The 19907-nt window shown below is 45.6% G+C and overlaps 1 protein-coding gene across 1 annotated transcript; it reads left to right on the top strand.

The window, feature by feature from the left end:
* Positions 1–80: 80 nt before the first annotated feature.
* On the top strand, positions 81–19297 carry NSFL1C (NSFL1 cofactor). The gene is made up of 9 exons (XM_081149707.1): positions 81–300; positions 2639–2736; positions 8619–8693; positions 11446–11611; positions 12251–12343; positions 13637–13746; positions 14149–14286; positions 16942–17106; positions 18896–19297. The coding sequence occupies exons 1-9, from the start codon at positions 199–201 to the stop codon at positions 19056–19058; spliced, it is 1110 nt and encodes a 369-aa protein (XP_081005833.1). The 5' UTR covers positions 81–198; the 3' UTR covers positions 19059–19297.
* Positions 19298–19907: the final 610 nt, after the last annotated feature.

Raw genomic sequence — 19907 nt, 5'->3', positions numbered from 1 at the left:
CCCTGCGCTGCGGCCGCCAGAGGGCGCAGAGCTGCGGCGTTTCCCGCACGGAGGGCTTTGCGTGAAGCACCGCGTGGGGCGGGGCCTGCGGGCGGGTGCCGCTCGGCCGGGCAGGGTCCACCCCCGGGCGGAACGCAGCGGCGAGGCTGAGGCCGTGCAGCGACGGCCGGAGCGGTTTGGGCGGCACACTGGGCGAAGATGGCGGACAGGCAGGAGTCGCTGAGGGAGTTCGTGGCGGTGACGGGTACCGAGGAGGACCGGGCTCGCTTCTTCCTGGAGTCGGCCGGCTGGGATCTGCAGGTAGCGCCGCGAGGCATGCTGCGTCGGGCAGGCCGGGGGCGGCGGGGCGCGGGCGCCTCGCACGTCAGGCCGGCGGTGGCCGAAGCGCACCGTCATCCCGCCGGGCCGCGGCCCGACGCAGGCCTCAGGGGCCTGTGGCCGCTCGCCAAGCGTTGCCAGCTCGCCTCGGTCGTGGGAAAACGCGGGCCAGCCCCAGCCCCGCCGTGCTCTGCCCGGCCTCCGTTTCCCCTCCTGCCTCTCGGGTTCGCTGGGCCGGCGAGCTTTGGGCACTGCAGCAACCCTCGTGGGGACGGGGAGCCTGGGGGCGTGGCGGCCGCGCCGAGCCTCGAACGGGGCCCGGCCCGAACGACCCGCCCCGGGGACGAGGTGGTCGTTTACTTCCATTTCCTTAGCCCGACCGCAGGTGGAGGGAGAAGCCGGGCCAAGGATTTGGTCCACGCCCCCTCCTACCTCACTGCTGGGAGAAACTACATCTGGGGAGGTGGCGCAAGGTTGGAGTGTGTTTATCTTTATTAGTTACCTTGTCTCTAAAATGGGAGTCTCGTGGAGATTGTCTAGTTCACTGGCACGTATTAAATAGTCATAAATACTTATTAAGACATTAAGACGAGCCACGCGAGGCAGGGACTTTTGTAAGCTGTATAATCACCCGTGCCTGGAACAACGCCGGGCACGTAATAGGTATTCAGAAATTGTAGAAAGAATTGTGTAAATGTTCCTGGCCAGCATACATCTTAGGTAGAGGAGGATTAGTGTTTATTGAGCACCTACCATGAGCCAGATGCTGTTTTAACTGCTTTACTTGTCTTAAGTCATTTAAATTTTGCATTTTGCAGCTAAGGTGTAGGGAGGTTAAGTTACTTACTTGTTCAAGGCCTCGCTAACTACCAGGTGGAAGAGAGAACATTAGAACTCAGTGATGTCTGATTACAAAGCCCAAACTCTTAACCACCATATACCTGGCACTTTACATATGATGATTTGTTTAATTCTGGCAACACTGAGGTAAAGGAGACCAGCGTCGTTGTATCGATGAGGAATTGGAAGGTCAGAGGGTATGTGACATGCCCAAGGCTACACAGCCAGTAAGTAGTGAAGTTGAGATTTGAATTGGATCTGCTGACTCCACCATTTAAATTGCTTCCAGAGATAAAGCATCACACTTCTGCAGACACACAGTGTGAATGAAGCCATTGAGCAGGGCAGAAACACAGAATGCAGCTTCTGCCTGAAAGACTTAGAGGCTCACAGTGATACAACTGGCACGTCATCAATCCCAGTCTCCTCCCGCTATAGGTGGGGAAACAGGCTCATGCTTGTGGCATGACTTGCCCTGCCAGGCCAGGACTTGAATATAGCCACCCCTCAGTGCCAACCTAATGCAAATCCCCTGGCAGCACACTTTCTCCTGGCATACTACCTGCAAAGGCATACTGCCTGCAGCAGGCAGGTTATGTTATATCCCATGAAAGCACAGTATTCCTAATAGGCTGATATGTCCCAGAACAGCTCACTGCCTCTTATAAGGCTGGTGACACTGAGAACAGGAGCCACGTCTTTTTCATCTCTGTAGATCTCGGTGCTTTTATTTCTTTGTGCAAGTAAGTGATTAGTAAATGCCTGCCCATTGAGCGGATGAGAGAAACAATCATGAATGGCCAGAAGACTTCCATATTCCTTGAATATAAAGTTAAGACATGACTATGCATAAATATTAAAGGATCTTCTCATCCATTGTGCAGGTTTGGTGGGACAGGTGTCCCCATTGCACAGATTAGGAAACTGGGCCTTAGAGAGAAAGTAGAAGTAGTAATCTGGACTGGCCTCACAGTTCCTGACTCCTGGTTATCACATAAGAGCTGAGAATAAGGGCCTGAGCACACTGCCCGGGATGGAACTCAGGCAACTGTAGGCAGTTTTCTTAATTTCTCAGTACTTCTATATCAACTGTAAAATGAGAGGATAATAGTTATAATTACACAGGGTTCATTGAGAATGAAATGAGTTAACACATGTACAGTTACTCTCAATATGGCACATAAATAAATGTTCAATAAATGTACACTGCTTTTGCTAAATGATATTTTTTAGTAAGATGAGAATGAGGAGTTTCTCCATCCCAGCCTTCCTTCTGGGCTTTTATTCCCCCCCCACAGTAGGTGGAATTTGTTTGAGGTAATGTGAAGACTAATAGTTGGTTTAATTTTCTAGGCCTCCAGATACAGACCTATTTGTAAGTGTGGGCCATGTCTTTGTGTCTTTGCTCCTTTTTACTCAAAGGAGATACGTGTTAGATGAAAGCCTGTTTAAGGATCCCAGGTTACTATCTCTGTTTCAGATCGCCTTAGCAAGCTTTTATGAGGATGGAGGGGACGAAGACATTGTGACCATTTCACAGGCAACCCCCAGTTCAGTGTCCAGAGGCACAGCCCCCAGGTAAGGGTCAATTTCAATTATTGCTATATGGGTGTGCTTCCAGCAGTGATGAGGAGCTGTTTCCTAACTTGACAGAGGGTTCAGGCCTGGGGATACAGACCAGTGGGTTTGAGTGAGAAAGTTAGACTGACTGGTGGGTCATAGTTCTTTGTCCAGAGGAAAACTCTGGTGGCATTATTAGAAGCCAAGTTTATGCTAGCACCTTAAGGTAATTTCTTGTGGAGCCTGCCTTCCCCCAGTCCAACCTGTTTGATCTGACTTCCTTTCCTGTAGAGATATGTATAAGGCTCTCAGGTGGGGAATCTTACGTGAGTGTGGTTTATGGTCTAATCCTGGGAGAAACCACAGAACCTACTTTTAAGAGTTTGAAGGTCTTTTATTTATGAAAACTGAGGAGTGGCCTCTCCATCTCTGGAGGTTTTCAGTAGAAACTGAAGGACTTCCTTCCAGGAGTGCTGTAGATATAAAAGATCAGACGTTAGAAGGGGTTTTGTTGTTTTGTGGTTTTTTTGGGGGGGAGGGTTTGTTTTTTGACATTTTAGGGTGCCCATTACCCTATTAAGAAGTCTTAGAGAAAATAAACCTGCATAACCCATCCTTTCCCAAGTAGATTACAGAGACCTTATCTTATTAGGTGAACTGTTATTAATCTTTATAATCCTGTTTGCATCCCCTGCCCCAGCCACCTTGACTCCAAGGTTCCTAGGGCAGATCTCTGCTGTGATCTGCAGTGAGACAGTGCTGATCTTCTAGGAGACAGGCGAGACTTCTTCCTACAGAAGTGTCTGACCTGCAGCTTCTCTCTCTGCTCTAGCTTGATTTGCCTCTATTCTCTGGCGTGTGTTTACCAGAAAAACTTACTTGGGTTTGACTTCAATCCCAGAGTATAGATACAATGTTTCTTTGCCAGTGAAGTTGCTAATTGTGTTTCTGAGCCTTTAATCACATTTCCTCCCCTATTTAGTTAGTTAGTTAGTTAGTTATATTTTGCTGATCCTCACCTAAGGATTTTTTTTCCATTGATCTGTTGGGGGGGGGGGGGGGGAGACATCCATTGGTTGCCTCCCACATGCACCCCGACCAGGGCCAGGGCTGAACCTGTAACCAACCCAGGTACGTGCCCAGACTGGGTATCAGACCCACATCTCATCAGTGTGTGGGCCGGCACTAACCACTGAGCCACACCGGCCAGGGCACATTTCCTCCGTTTAAAGGAACACTAACCCCAAATCTCATTGCTTCCTTAACTTCTTTCCCTACCTCCCATTTCCAGAGGAAAAAGGTTGTAGGCAACTGATCTTTAATTATTCATAGGGACTAACCTGTGAGATGTCCTTAATGGCACATCTGGATGTTACTACCGGGTTATTAGGATGAGGGCTCTTCTTACAGCTGCTGGTAGAGACAGCTGATTTCCTGGGGTGTGACTCTTTCAGGTTACTGGTGGGGGTTGGCGTGTCAGTAATACAGAGTGGGAAAAGTTGAAAGTTAGCCTATAATGTCAGCCACATATTCACATCTGTCTTCTCTAGTAGTCCCAAAGTCCTATTAAGAGGGTGGTTTAATAGAGCATAGGTCAAGAGTCTGACTGCTTAGGTCCAAATCCCAGCTCTGTCCCTGGAGATTTGTGACCTTGGGCAGGTTACTTAACATCTCAGTCCCTCTGTTTTTCTCACTTGTCAAATGGGAATGGTAGTAGTGCCTACCAAACAGGAGATTAAATTAGTTAATACTTACAAAGCATTTTGAACACAATAAATGTTAGCTGCTATTATTGCCATTTTATTATCATTAGCATCCATTCTCATGTTCCCCATTTTTTTGTGTGTGTTCCCTGTCATTTCACAACAAGTACACATATTTTAAACATAGACATAAAAGTAAAAGAATCGAGGATTTAGGAGAGTAAAAGACTGACACATGCAGATCTAAAGGCCTTGCTTTGTTGCTTTGGTTAAGCCTCAGACTTGTCACTGAGGGAGAGGGAGGGCACAGTTTGTTGCATTGTTCTTGTCCAGAAGGAAAATGCTGACTACATCCTCGGAAGCCAAGTTTATGCTGGCACCTCAAAGGAATTCTGTGTGGAGCCTGCTTCTCCCCATCCCCAGTCCTGTTTGCCTGACTGTTGTAGGACACTTAGCCTTCCTCTGGGCTTTGCCCATGCCCCACTATCATCTTCTCAGATACCTTTCATGTTGTCACTGCATGTTTCATGAACAATTAGTAAGTTACTTCTTTGACTCTAGAAGAAGCGTTCTTAGTGGGGAGGCTCTGAATCCTTCGGATAAATCTATGGAATGAATGCGAGATGGTTCATGAATGACCTGAAATTGTAGGCAAAAATTTGTTTGTATGTTTTATCTTTTCTCTCGAGGAAATCCGTAGCATTTGTCAGTTTCTCAGAGGTCTGCAGGGCATAAAAAAGTTAGTCATTGCTATAGGAGAAAGTCTAAATCCCTCCATAGTAACAGTTGTCGTTTATTGAGCACTTGCTAAGTGTCGGGCACTGGGTTAAATCTTTACATATATCTTTCTTTAGTCCTCACTGCAGCCCTCTGAGGTGGGTACTTTGTTGTTCCCACTTTAGACACTGCTTAAGTTCAGATCTCAGCTCTGTCGCTGGAGATTTGTGACCTTGGGCAGGTTACTTAACATCTCAGTCCCTCTGTTTTTCTCACTTGTCAAATGGGAATTACACTGAAGCAGGGCACCCTCCCAAGACCACACAGCTAATAAAACAAGGATTTAAATGCAGATCTGTTTCTGATTACAGCATTCAGCTTTCAGCCAGAATGATGTACTGCCTCTCCTTGTTGACATGGAGGCTTCTCCAGAGTTTGCCATGAACCTGCCATCCTAACCTTAACCCCTTTTTCTCATTTACCAGACTGATTTCTTTGGGTCTCAGTTTTGCCTTATTTTTGTTCTGCCTTTGTTTGAGCCTCTCACTGGCCTGGGCATGCCTGCTCTTGCTTTCTTCCTGTCCAGATCTCACGCTTCCTCTGGGTTAGCTCCATCCCCACCTTCCCTGTTGAGCATGTTATCCCCAACCCATAGGCAGCATGCCATAGTTCTATTCCTCAGAACTCCAGTCACAACTCTAATTCAGTCACTTCTTTGACCCATATCCTCCTTGTTCTCTTGGTGACATCTCTACTGTGTTGTCATGAACTCTTCTCCTCATATTTAACTTAATTTTTTCTCACTAAGTAAATTATAAGTTCTAAGAAGTGGTCGGGTTAGTATTTCAGGAGCGCCCACATCTGTCTAACTCTACCAGATAGTCTCACCTATGCTCTCTTCTTATCTGAATAGCTGTGGAAGTAGTTAGGGTGCTCACCATTTCACAGGTCAAGATGCTGAGTCTTAGAAAGGTTGAGTAACTCACATTTGCTGTTATGCCAGAGTCAAGCCCAAGTCTGTCTAAATCCAGAGCTACTTCTACTTCTGTGTTCAGCACCTCCCAGCCCTGTACCTATAGCACAGGGTCAGCCAACAGGTAGCAGTTAGTTCCTTTTTTTTTTTCTTCTTCTAACAAAACTGTACTTTTTGAGAATTTCAGGGACTACTGTTGTCTGATCTAAAACTATACTGTCCAATATGGTAGCCACTAGCCTCCTGTGGCTGTTTAAATTATTAAATATTTGTACTTAACTACATTTCACATGTTCAGTAGCCACGTGTGACTAGTGGTTTCCATATTGGCAGAAAATGTGATCTGACAGAGGACTTTTGTGCCACTTCAGGGTGCCCCGGCAGCCTGGGAGATAGTTTTGGTGCTGAAAAATTGAGATTTCTGAGACATTTTGCCACTTTGTGGAAGACATAGACAAAATATTCTGAAATTGGCAGTGTCCCCAAGACATCCATACCAATAAGGTAACTCAGAGCAGTGGTTCTCAAACTTGAGCATGCATGTGAATTACTTGGAGGGCTTCTTAAAAGCAGATTGCTAGACACTCCTCCATAGTTTCTGTTTGAAGAGGTCTGAGGTGGGGCCTGAGGATTTGCGTTTCTCACAGTTTCACAGGTAATGCGGATACTCCAGTCCAAGGACCAACACTTTGAGAACCACTGCTCAAGACTAGTACTTGAAATGTGCTACATTATGCATCAGTACCCCGGCTGTTCACAGAAAGCCTATGAGGTTGGTACTGTGATTGTCTCAATTTTCACATGAGAAAATGAAGGCTTAGAAACTTTATTAGTATGCCCAAGATCCTACGGTAGGAGACTGAGCTGGGATCAGGCCCAGGTATGTGGACACCAGAGTCTGTGTTAGGTACTGTCAGAGTCTAGGTATAAGAACTTTTGGGGGGAAAATCAAACCCATAGCCGGAGCAAGTGGTTTGCTAAAGCAAGTGTACACCTGTGTATTTGAAGGTGTTTAACAACAGAGAGACAGGATTTTTTATTCGTATTTATTTCTTTTTAACCATGTCATAGAGCATCAAGGAATGCCCAGGAGGTTGCCTTCAGCTAACTCAGACAGGGAATGTATTTGCCTCATCAAGTGGTCTTTGTCCTCCCACTTCTAGTTGATGGAACCTCAAAGCCTGTTCTGTACCCTACTCGTATCCTTGAAATAAATCTTTAAGACCAAACTGGAGCTTTCTTCCTAGAAAACAACTGTTCCTTCTCTGTCCAGCCTCACTAAGTCTGTATTATCCTCTTGTCCCCATATCATAGGAACGCTACTATTTTCTCCTTAGAAATACAGAAAATGTTTTTATAAGATGTGTGTCTTACGATCCTTGTAAAACTAAGACTGTCCCTTAATGACAAATCTAAACCAGAAAAAAAGTGGCAGTGTAAGACAATGTCAGAGGAGGGAGTTAACCCTTCTCACACCCATTTTTAGTGTGCCTCTCTACCACACCCCAGACAACTCTTTTTTTTCCTAAACACTAACAAATACTTCTTGACTAACCTACATGAGAAGCAGGCAGAGGCCTCCTTGCCTCTTCATGTCATTTCTACATCTTGACAGCTTTTCCTTCCTCTAATGTGTTACTCTTGCTCATGTCTGTGCATATACTTTTTTCCTTTAGTGCCCTGCTGGTTCCTTTGCCCCGCCAGCCCCACCACCCTTTATCCAACTGACTGACAGTCCATCAGTTCTTCAGCACTCAGTCCAAATGTTGCATTTTTCTGGGAAACCTTTCCTGATGTCCCCCATCCCCCCTCAGAACATGGTTCTGCGCTCACATGTCCCATGTGTTTTCCTCTGTCATAGCCCCTGTTACGTAATATTTAATGATGGTTTCCTGGCCAAAGTGCCACTAGGCTGTAAGCAACTCAAGGGTAAGAACTGTGTGTGTTCATTTTTATAGATCTACCACCTAGTTGAGTGCCTAGCACAGGCATTCCCTCAGTATTTAAAAAGTAAATGATGCCTGGCCGGGCGTGGCTCAGTGGTTAAGCGTCGACCTAGGATCCAGGGGATCAGGGTTCGATTCCCGGTCAGGGCACATGCCCAGGTTGCGGGCTGCAGCCGATCAATGACTCTGTCATCATTGATGTTTCTATCTCTCTCTCTCTCCCTCTCCTTTCCTCTCTCTGAAATCAATAAAAATATATATTTTAAAAAAAAAAAGTAAATGATGAAAATAGCAATTCATTAGTAAGTTTTTAAAATAGTACAGGCCCCATCTCATTCCCCCCCTTTCTAACTTATTCTCAGCCCTGTGTGACCTTGAAGAAATAAATGCCACATTATTTTACTTACAAACTTAGAGAGGTTAACCCTCTTCCACAAAGATCCTCTTCCTGCCCCACCAAAAAAATCTAACCCCAGTGTCCTCAACTCCTTAGCAGCTGGTGATGGGGGATACCTTTCTTGAACTCCCCTGAGATCACTTTGCTCTTTTCTGCATCTCCAGCGATAACAGGGTAACATCCTTCAAAGACCTCATTCATGACCAAGATGAAGAGGAGGAGGAGGAGGAGGGCCAGAGGTGAGTCTTCATGGGGGAGCACAGTCCACAGGAAAGTCCTTGATAATGTGTAAATCATGGTAATGTGTAAATCATCTAGAAGGATAAACGTGTTTGGTTATCATTAGCTATTACTACTGGCGACTAGTCACACACATAGTAGAAATAGCTTCCCCCCCTCCTCCGAGAGATAGCTTTGAAGTAATCCCTGTCCCTTGTTACTACTGCTTTTATTTTGGTGTATTCTGGGTTTATTTTTGTTTTTAATTGTTAAAATAGTATGTATTTATTGAAGAAGGTTATGGGAAGGGAAACATCAATAAAAAAGAAAAAAAGTCCTTTATATCACAACCCAGAGATAACCAGGTATCAATATTTTTGGTGTATTTCCAGCGTTTTCTTTTTAATTAAAAAAGCAATACAACACAACCCTGGCTGGTGTGACTCAGTTGGGCATCGTTCCATGCACCAAAGATTGCTGGTTCAGTTCCCCTTCAGGGTACATGCCCAGGTAGCAGGCTCCATCCCTGGTAGGGGATGTGCAGGAGGCAGCTGATTAATGTTCCATTCTCACATCGATGTTTGTCTCTCTCCCTTTCCTTCCCTCTCCCTCTAAAAAATCAATAAAAATTATTTTTAAAAAGGCAATATATCACATAATAAACAGAATAAAAGGCTTCTGAATGTATGTTCCCCCACTATACACACATACATACTGTTTGTTTTTAACTTTTAGGAATGTTATAATGAAATTAGTATACGTTGTAGAAAATACAGAATAGTGTAATGAAAAATATATAACACTCATCTACCATTTGGTAACTACATTAGTATTTTGGTGTATTTCCACTTAGTTTTGGTTCTGTGTATAAATATACTTTGTTTTATATTGTAATTTACACTGTAACAGTCAGATAATTTTGTTTTTTGCTTTTGTTGGGTTACTGCTACATCTTAAACACTTCTTCATGTCATTAAAATTCTTCATATGTGTTTTCAATGACTATAATAATCCATCATACGGGATGTCTGACATTTAGATTGTTTCATTTTTTACCACTGTAAATATCAGTGCTGTGAACATATCTGTCTGTTAATCTTTGACTATGTTTCATATTATTTTCTTAGAATCATGTCTAGAAATAAAAATACCAGGTCATGGACATTAATGTTTTTAAGGCACTTGATCACAGGCCCTAGCAAATAAGGCAAGGCTTGGAGATGCCTTAAAAAAGACCTGATAGTCCATTGAGCAGAAATTCATCTACCTGGAATGAGCAAGAATGTACTGGCTGCAGCCTCGTTTCATGGGTTTTGCTTCTTTGTGGACTCTGCCTTGGTCTGTCAGACATTCCTAAGGAACACTGTGTAATAACCATTATGGAAATACAATTAACTCATCATGGTCACTCTTTGGGAAGTGGGCTGAGAAATCACATGTGTTCTATTTTCTGATTTCATCTGTATACACTTTACATTGCCTCTGAGCCTTCTTAAATATACTCAAGGTTCAGAAATAAATGTTAATTTCAGGGTTTTACACTCCTTGAGTGACAGGCAGTGTCATCAAGTATGTGAATGTCCAGCTCCTAAATGACCTCCTTCTACTCCTCCTCCCATCCTGTCACATCTGCCAGGCATTGACTTTTCTTTATTTGACATCCTGATTACTTCCTCTGCCCCTCAACATTTCAGACCTGATGACACTGGTGGTAGTATTCTTTCGAAAGCCTATGGCTTTGCCTTGCATTCCCTAGGGAACATCAGGAAATGAAAGGCTGAGACTAATTTTCATAGGTTCTTAATTCCCCCTACCCATGGACATGCTATTGACTTAGCTGTGAATAGAAATAATAAGGAGGCAGCTAGGCAAACTACCTGACTCCTGGTTTTCAGACCCAGGTAAAAAAGTGCTAACTTAATCTCAAGCCATGCTTGGCCCCATTGCAAAACTCAACGTGGGTGTCTTGAGGCTTGTTTTTGAGCATCCCTGGCCTTTTCCAGTACCCTCGCCTCAGTGCCCCCGGTATAGGTCACAAGAATAGCAGGATGAGGTAAGGCTTGGGTGAGCTCTTGGTGCTATATCACACCACCTTACATGTGTGCATTACTCTGTGCTTGTTCTTTTGCATACATCTGCTGATTTGAACCTCATGGCCCTGACTTAAGGAGCAGGTAGGTAGGGCATGTGGTTCTTCCCTCCCATTTCAGAGACAAAGAAAGTAAGATACACAGCAGTGTGCTGGCTTACCCAGGGTTACTCAGCAGCAGAGCCAACACTGGAGCCTCGCTGCCTGTACTAACCATGCCATTGTCACCATTAACCCAGAGCTGCTAGTGGTAGCTGCTTCTGACCATGACCATAGTTGCTATGCTCTGGAGAGGTGCTGGCCACCAGATGATAATTGCCAGTTGGGACTCTGGAGCCGACGTGCTGCCATGCATGCCTGGAATGCCCTTCCCTGATTTCTTCACCTGATCAACTCACCCTCATCCTCAAGACTCAGCTAGAAGACGTCCTTCTTAGGAAGCCTTGACTGTCCTTCCCAGCTCAGTGTTCCCAGAGCACCCCTTATACTGACCTCTGTTGCTGCTCACACTGCATTATGCCTGCCTGCCTCCTTACACATGTCCCCAGTTAGACAGTAAGTTCCTTAAAGATGGACATAGTACCCTTTGCTTCAGTGTGCCCAGCACCTATCCCAGAGCCTGGCACATGCTCTATTTGTGTTTTCTAAGTGTGTTTGGTGTTAGATGTGTATTTTCTGCACAGGTTTTATGCTGGAGGCTCAGAGAGAAGTGGACAACAGATTGTTGGCCCTCCCAGGAAGAAAAGTCCCAACGAGCTGGTGGATGATCTATTTAAAGGTGCCAAGGAACATGGAGCTGTAGCTGTGGAGCGAGTGACCAAGAGCCCTGGAGAGACCAGTAAACAAAGAGTGAGCATAGAAGGTTGTTGTCTCTGTCCAAAGAACTCAGGTCCCATAGCAGGAGAAGGAGGCTCTCCTCACCCCAATGGTGACTGAATTTTTGTTAGGTTTTTCATTTGCTCACTTACTCTCATACGCAGAAGAGCAGCACAGCTTCTCCACCCTTTAACATGAAATCAAGACTTGCAGCAGTGTTTTCAAGCCTGTGACCTGTGATCCGGGTTGGGTTTCAACACATTTTATGTGGCCTATTCAGTTTGACTTACTCAGTGTTTTGCTTTATTTTGTTTTAATTGAATTAATAGCCACCTGTTTTATATAAAGTCAGGGTTTCCGTCTCTTCGGGGAAATAAAAAATTCTTCAGTGTTGTCCTTTTCACAAATTTCTGGGTGGCCATGATTAGAAGTAGGAGCAACTGTTCCCTTTAGCCAAGCAACATTCCCTTCTTCCAGTTCTCACCCTATTCCTGGCCACTTAATGGCCATGCAGGTAGATGGCCCTGCAACTCTGCCTGGGCCTTTAATTCTGAGGTTGATACCCAGAGAGAGTGAATCTAGTACTTAAGGAGCTTTTAATAATCATTGTACCTGAGTAACCCCACCCCCACTGACCCACTCCTCAAGTGTGTGTGATTTTGTCTTTTATAGCCATTTGCTGGGGGTGGCTACCGCCTTGGGGCAGCACCAGAAGAAGAGTCTGCCTATGTGGCAGGAGAAAGGAGGCGGCATTCGGGTCAAGATGTGAGTGTTCATCTTCCTTCTTTAGGAAGCTTGTGAACTGTTCTGCCATTTTTCGGAAGGGATTGGTCACATGGTATGCATGAACCAGCAGCCTCTGAAAGGGAAGAGCCAGTGCCCTTGCTGTGGCCCATGAACAGAGAGGCTTACCTGAGAATCAAAGGTAGCTCTCATCTAGCTGGGAAGGGGGCTCATAAGAAGGGGTAGGCAGAGGGGATGGACAAATAAAGGAGTTTACTAGCACTCCATGGATCTCAGGCAAAGGGGCAGTATATCCAGAGTTGTCTGGTGGGATAAGCACAGCTAAATAATTTGTTCTCCAGACCACCCAAAGAGACCTGAAATGCAACTTTTTTTTTCTTTTTTTTTAATATATCTTTATTGATTTCAGAGAGAGGAAAGGAGAGGGAGAGAGGGAGAGATAGAAACATCAATGATGAGAGAGTCATTGATCGGCTGCCTCCTGCACGCCCCCGACTAGGGATCAGGCCCGCACTCTGGGCATGTGCCCTGACTGGGAATCGAACCCTGATCGCCTGGATCCTAGGTCGATGCTCAACCGCTGAGCCACGCCCTGCTGGGCGAAATGCAACTTTTTATGAAAATTTCCTTACTATTAATTATCCAGTCCCTATATGTAAGGGTCCCCCCTCCAGTAAGAGTAATCATACTATATAAACAATTTTGAGGTGGTTTTAATTTAATACTAATGCCATAAACTTTTTCATATAGCCTTGTCACCATTAGTTTCCATAATGTATTTGTTTTTTAATCATTTTGGGATTTATCCCAAAATAAAAGCTAAGGAAGAAGAAAATAGAAATCCCTATCCACCTGAGGCAGCAGCTACTAACGTGTTGGTTTTTAGCCTTCTAGACCCTTTTCTGTGAATACGTACATGGAGTCGTAGATATTGTTAATGACTGCAAAACAGTCCGTAGGTAATTTAGTAGAGCACAAGCTACATGCCACGCACACTGGCATCCCTACTGATGAGGAAAGCCACAGCTTCTGAGTTACCTGCTCAGAGCCACTGAGCTAGCGATTGGCAAAAGTAAGGCACAGACCCAGGTCTGCTTAAATCAACGCCCAATCTCTTAACCTGTCCCATACTATCTTATTTTAGTTTAATACTTACTTGGTCGATTGGTCGATTTCCTCATGCATGTGTTTGTATTTGTCTGTGTTTTAATAATGGCACAGTAAAATAGTAAAAGCTGCTAACTTGCAGGTTTACAATGATGTGCTTGTGAGGTTCCTAACAGTGGGTGGACTGCTTACCTCCTGTTTTCACAGGTTCATATAGTGTTGAAGCTCTGGAAGAGTGGATTCAGCCTGGACAATGGCGAACTCAGAAGCTACCAAGACCCATCTAATGCCCAGTTTCTGGAGTCCATCCGTAGAGGGTGAGCAGAAAAACCCTCCTCTAGGTTCCTTGTTAGTGAGTAAGATGGTAGATGGGAAAGAAGAGGCTGATCCAAATGTTTACTATTTAAGAAATAAACATTTATAAGCAGATTTAGCACAGTTGAGGTACAGATTCACAGATCTGTACCAAAAACCTTCTGTGTCTGTTTTTTCCCTTTGGATCTTGAGCAAAGCCAAGTGACCAAATAAATACAGGTCCCTCCTGTGCCTTTGAGCAGACAAGAGAGAAGGGGAGGCAAACAGGTAGCCACTAGAGTAGCCAGCTTTCCGTGGAGACCCAGCAATTCTCACAGTTGGAACTGAAAAGTTTATTCATTTACCCATCACTGTCATTCCCATCCTGCTCTGTGTGGGCCCCAGCATTGCCTTTTCTCCCACAGGGAGGTGCCAGCAGAGCTACGGAGGTTAGCTCATGGTGGGCAGGTGAATTTGGACATGGAGGACCATCGAGATGAGGACTTTGTGAAGCCCAAAGGAGCCTTCAAAGCCTTCACTGGCGAGGGTCAGAAACTGGGCAGGTAAGGAGCTGCACAGGTGGGAGTGGAACTGCCTGTCAGGCTCAGCAAACCCTGTGTATTGCTCACTTTGTATAAATATTTACTCTTTACAAAGTACTTCACACTTTATTTTTATGGGAGAAGGATTATGGAGAACGTGGGCTTTAATGTTGATAGACCTCGGTTTAAATCTTCCCTTTCTAGCCACATGACCTTGGACTGTATGTCCAGTTTGCCCAGTTATAAAATGGGACTAATGAGAGGCCTTACCTCCTTGATTATTGTTACAAGGAGTACATAGAGCACAGCCTCACAGTGAGCAGTCAGTGTGAGAGGTAAGGGTAACACATTGCTGCTTTGACACAGTAATTTAAGGTGTTCAGGGCAGGGCCAACCTTGATAGCTTCAAGCTAAAACAGACACACCTATTCAGGTCACCAGAAATGGGAATTCAGAGAGAATAAGGAATCCTGGACTCTCCTCCCAGCAAGCCCTGCAGCAGCATTGTTCAGGATCCAAAGAAGCTCAAAGATACTGTTGCCCAGTGCAGGTTGCTGATCCACCATTATGGTAGCTCTTATCTCTTCTGTGGTCCTTCTTGTTACTCAAACTCTGTCCCTTCCTGTGACTTTTTCTGCTTTGTGTCCTCTGCCATGGCCTCCATCTTGCATTCAGACCCCTGATGGGATCTGGTTAATTGGTAGTCACTGTTGCCTCTGATAGGCAGTTTCCCCACCAGACCCTTGACCAGCCTGTAGGCAGACTGCCTTCTCTCAGGGGCCCACTCACTTTTGACCATGATCATGAGGTCACATGACCAATATTCTTCAGCGGGAACTGAGTGCACATGGGAGTCACTCAGAGCATAGTATAGTCCTTATTTTACAAAAGGAAAGCTGCGGCTCTTGGACTTTAAGGGTTACCTTTGGGTACATGACTGGTATATGTTGGAGCCGGGACTGGAACCCAGGCCTTCTGATTGGCATTCCTTCCCACACTCCTTCTGCATAACAAGATCCCTTCTGTAACCTAGATCTGGCAGCTCTTCCACTGCCCTTGCTCATCTCACCCTCTTCAGTAGGGATCAGAGTGTGGTCTGTCAGCAGCTATGCTCTTTGAGCTGCCAACTGGCCCTCTCCTAAAATTCCCTACCTCCCTTGTCGGCCATCATGCCTCATCAGGGGCAAGGGTAATAGCTCAAGACATTAGACACCAACAGATTGTAATTTACCAGAACCCACATAGTTCTCATCGTTTCACCTACCACCTTAGGGTCCCTGTGTTAGTCCAGGACAGCTGTTCTCAGGGTGGTCTATCTGTAGCTTCCCTGTCAGCTATGGTGAGCTTTGTAGAACACTAAAATAAAATGTTTACCTTTAAAAAAAAAATAGAAAATGCAGATAAAGAATAAAAACTGTTCCTAACCCTAACTCCCAGGTATATCCAGTTAGTATCTTGGAGTTATCCTTCTAGTTTTATATGTATAGCGTGTGTGTAAACCTGTTTTGCCTAATCCATATGGTATAGCTGTTGTTCCATATCAGTAGATGTATTTCTATAATATTACTTCTAATGCTAATATAATTTTCTGTCCTGTGTATATGCTATAATTGAACCAGTCCCTGCTGTTAAACATTTAGGCAGCTGCCAGTGTTATGAACAACATTACAGCGAGCATCTCTAATTAAATCTTGGTATGCCCCTCCTCTGCAAAGGCCTAGGCCAGGGCATCTGCTGAGAGAAAGGCTGAGAATGAGGTATATGGTGGTTTACAGGAGAGAGACAAAGTTTCTAAATGGTTGTGGAGAATTGGGAGTTATATGTACATTTTGTGGACATATAACTCCCTGAGTGCTTTATTTGATTCTCCCCTTAAATCCCCACAAAAACTGAGCAAGACTGGTAGCCTTAACCTTTGTTAAAGATGCTTGTTACTACCCTTGTTGGAACTAAGGGAGCTTAAGTAACTTGCTCAACACCACAGAGCTAGTGGGTGAATTCCAGCCTCAGTCCATCTATAAGCTCTAAACACTGCAGTAGACACCATGTCTTGTTCATAATGTATAATCAATCCCTGTGGTGCCGGGCACTTAGTTGGCCTGCGGGAAATCCCACCTCATCCCCCTTTTCTCATAGTTGACACACGAGTATGAAATACACACATGAGTAAGGTTGCAGTAGGGAATGCAGGCCTGAAAAATTTCATCACAAAGAATCTAGACTCATCAGCCACTGCCAGACTGTGTCAAGCCTGCCTCCACTGCAAACTTGGAGTGCCCCCTCCCCCTCAGCCTCTCTCATTGAGGCTAAAACTCATCCTGGTCTATTGGGCCCTCCAGCTTCAGGTCCCGGTCACTCCCACCCCAGGCTGTCATGTATGCAGCTTTTCTCCCTTTAAGCCCTTGTTCAGATGAGTACACCAAAGAAGAGGGCATTGAATAACTTGCCCAAGATTACTCGGAGTGAAGGGGAGCTAGCAGCAACTCTGATTTTGAGGCAAATTCTGCTGGACCTGTAAGTTCCATGAGGGCAGGCATTCTGTCTTAGTTACTCCGGTTTCAGCAACACCAAACAATGCCAGGTGCAGCAAATGCATAGTAAAAATCCGAGACAAGATTTCCCTCCTGCTAGGGGCCGTGTTTCTGTTAGTGTCCTGACATGATCCTCTCTCCTCAGCACTGCACCTCAGGTATTGAGTACCAGCTCTCCAGCCCAGCAAGCAGAAAACGAAGCCAAAGCCAGCTCTTCCATCTCAATCGACGAGTCACAGCCTACCACAAACATCCAAATACGGCTTGCCGACGGTGGGAGACTGGTGCAGAAATTTAATCACAGCCACAGGTACCTTACGTTGTCTGGCCTGCCTTATTCTAGGAGGGTCCCAGAGATTCCCACAAATGGGAGGAAGCAGGGAGCTGTTGTTTCTTCTAACCTCAGCAGGCACGCCATGCTTTTCGCAAAGGAGGCAATGGGATGGGAAGGCTTTCAAGTCTGAAGCCTTTGGTCCCTACTTCCATTAAATGTGGCCACTGACTGCTCACTTCCCTACTGTGGGTCTCATTCCTCACCTCTAAAATTAGGGATTGGATTCCTTAGGGATTTTTGAGCCATCAAACTGTTAGTTCAAAGGAAATCTCATGCTAAAACCCAAGTATAGAACAGATAAAATTTGAACAGCTGTGTTTGATAGAGGGGAGAGGAGACACACAGTACCAGCATCCCACCCATAGCTTCCTCCTCTCTCTCACAAGGGGCCTCTGAAAACAACGAGGCTGTTAAGGCCTCTTCCAGATCTGGCATTTGAGCATTCTAAAATACCTACTCTACTATCTCAGACCATCAGGCCTGGGTCAAAGCAAAATGTGCCTCTCTCCTTTTAAAGATAGGGAAACTGAGGAACAGAGTGATGGATTGATTAGCAGCGGAGGATTGAGTAAAGATATTTGGCAGCTCCTTTTTCTAGAATAGCAGTATCTAAATTTCATAAATCATAGGCCAGATGAACCAAAACCCACATGTGGGACACAATGAATGGCTTGACAATCCTTGAGTGTTGACAAGGTTCACATGTCGGGTAAGTTGTGAAACAGGCCCCAGGAGCACCTGGAATCTTTGTTCAAACATTTCTTGTTCAGTAGGAACTGTTCACTGCACTGTCAGGTGCTTTGCGTTCAAGGGAATTAATTCATGTCACTGATCTGAGTTCTTTGCCTCAGTTTCATTTCATTCAGTAACTCCAGCCTTTCGGTATGAGTGTTGCTCATTTCCCAAGGTCGACAGCCCATCCCAAGTGCTTACCAGCTGGTGGGTGAAAGGACTCTGTTTGCTGAAAGTCTCAGACTGTGTCACGGGTGTCCAGGCCCTCGAATGTGCCAAATTGTGAATTGCATACGTTTTAAGTGTTGAAGGTAGAAAGAAATTTCTGTTTAAGTGCTCTAGGGGAGAAGGCTAGCTGTTTCAGGTGACTCCATTCTCCGGGTCACCAGGTTCAGGACAAGCAGTGTCTAGAGTAGGGATTCCTGGTACTCAAGCGTTGCTGACCTTCTATAATTCTTCTCACTAATACTTTTAGTGGTTTACAAAAAAGACATAATACTTGCTGCCCTTGTGGAATTCATGGCCTACAGGAAGAGACAGACCTTAAGCATATCCCAAAATTGTTTGATTATAAACTTGATCAGTACCATGAAAGCAAGATCAGGGGGTGGGGCTTGGAGGGACAGCTGCCCTAAGGAGGCAGCATTTGAGCTGGGGCTTGAGGCTTGATTAGGGTTACAGGAAAAGGATCAGGCAGAGGAGCCTCGAGAAAGAGGGACCCAAATGTAGGCAGGGAGCGTGGTGTGATGAAGAAGTGAAAGGAGAGCAAGGGGAAGGAGGGTGGTGTAAATTGGTCAGGCCTTGGGACCACAGTAAGGAGGTAGGTGTTTCTCCCAAAGAAAATGGGAGCAACGCTGAAGGGTTTTAGGCAAGGGAGTGACCTGATCCGATGGGCTTCCAAAGGAGAGCCTTGGCCACTCTGGAGAAGGATGGGGACTGGGGGGATGTGGTGCAGCCTTCTGCAGGGTGGGGTTTGTGGGCTGCAGAGAAGGGCACTGCTCACCCACCTCCTCACTCACCCCTCCTCCACCAGGATCAGTGACATCCGACTCTTCATCGTGGATGCCCGGCCAGCCATGGCTGCCACCAGCTTTGTCCTCATGACCACCTTCCCGAACAAAGAGCTGGCTGATGAGAACCAGACCCTTAAGGAAGCCAACCTGCTCAACGCCGTCATTGTGCAGCGGTTAACATAACCATCCCGCCCTGCCGGCGGCCTCACCTTCCTCCTGTGTTTCCCATGGCCAGCTGCCTGTGAGGACCGCCCCTCCTGCCCCCTCCTGAACACCCAGCAGTCCAGTGCCACGTCTCCTCCGTAGCTCTGGGTTCTTAGACCTTGGTTGGACATTTGTTTTCTCCTTAGTTGCATTTCCTGGGTTTTTGTGACGATCAATGGACTTTAAAGAAAAAAATAAAAACAACCAAAAAAATTGAAGGAATATCACCAGCATGTTATACGGAACCTCTCCCACTGAAGTAGGCTTTGATTGCTTTATAGTCATTTCTCTCCAGGGCATGTGAAAAGAACCTTCCTTCCTGCATAAAAATTGCTTGTGGCACACAATACCCATCTACTTGTGTGTCCACCTGCCACCCCCACGATGAGTGGTGGAGGATTTCCCCCTTTATAAGGAAGGAAATAGGGGACTTGTAGAAAGAGGCTTTGCAGCTACCTGTTCCCACCAGAACACATCTCTTACCTAGATGAAACAAAGTAGCAGCAAGAGTCCCCTGAAGTGTGAGGTCAGATCTAGGTGCACACGGCTCCTTCAGATGAAAATAAATACTTCCTTGTGCTCTCTTTGCTCAAACCCTGGGAAAGTCAAGCCAGTTGAGATTCCAGTTACATCTGCCTGCCCCAGCCCTCTCCTCCCTCATCATCTGGCCACTGTCACCCTGGTGATTCTCAGCTACTCTGTCATTGCTTTACTCCATGTGCAGAAATGTGTATCTAGGGAGTAGATAGGGTATCTCTTCATTGGGAAACAGCTCATGCCAACCTGAGTTCAGAGTCAGGGTATCTTGGTGAGAAACGACCAAAATAC

The sequence above is a fragment of the Miniopterus schreibersii genome (genome assembly GCF_964146895.1).
Source record: "Miniopterus schreibersii genome assembly, chromosome: 10".
Classification (NCBI taxonomy): domain Eukaryota; kingdom Metazoa; phylum Chordata; class Mammalia; order Chiroptera; family Miniopteridae; genus Miniopterus; species Miniopterus schreibersii.
Note: the sequence above shows the minus strand (reverse complement) of the source record. Positions and strands in the feature narration are given on the sequence as shown.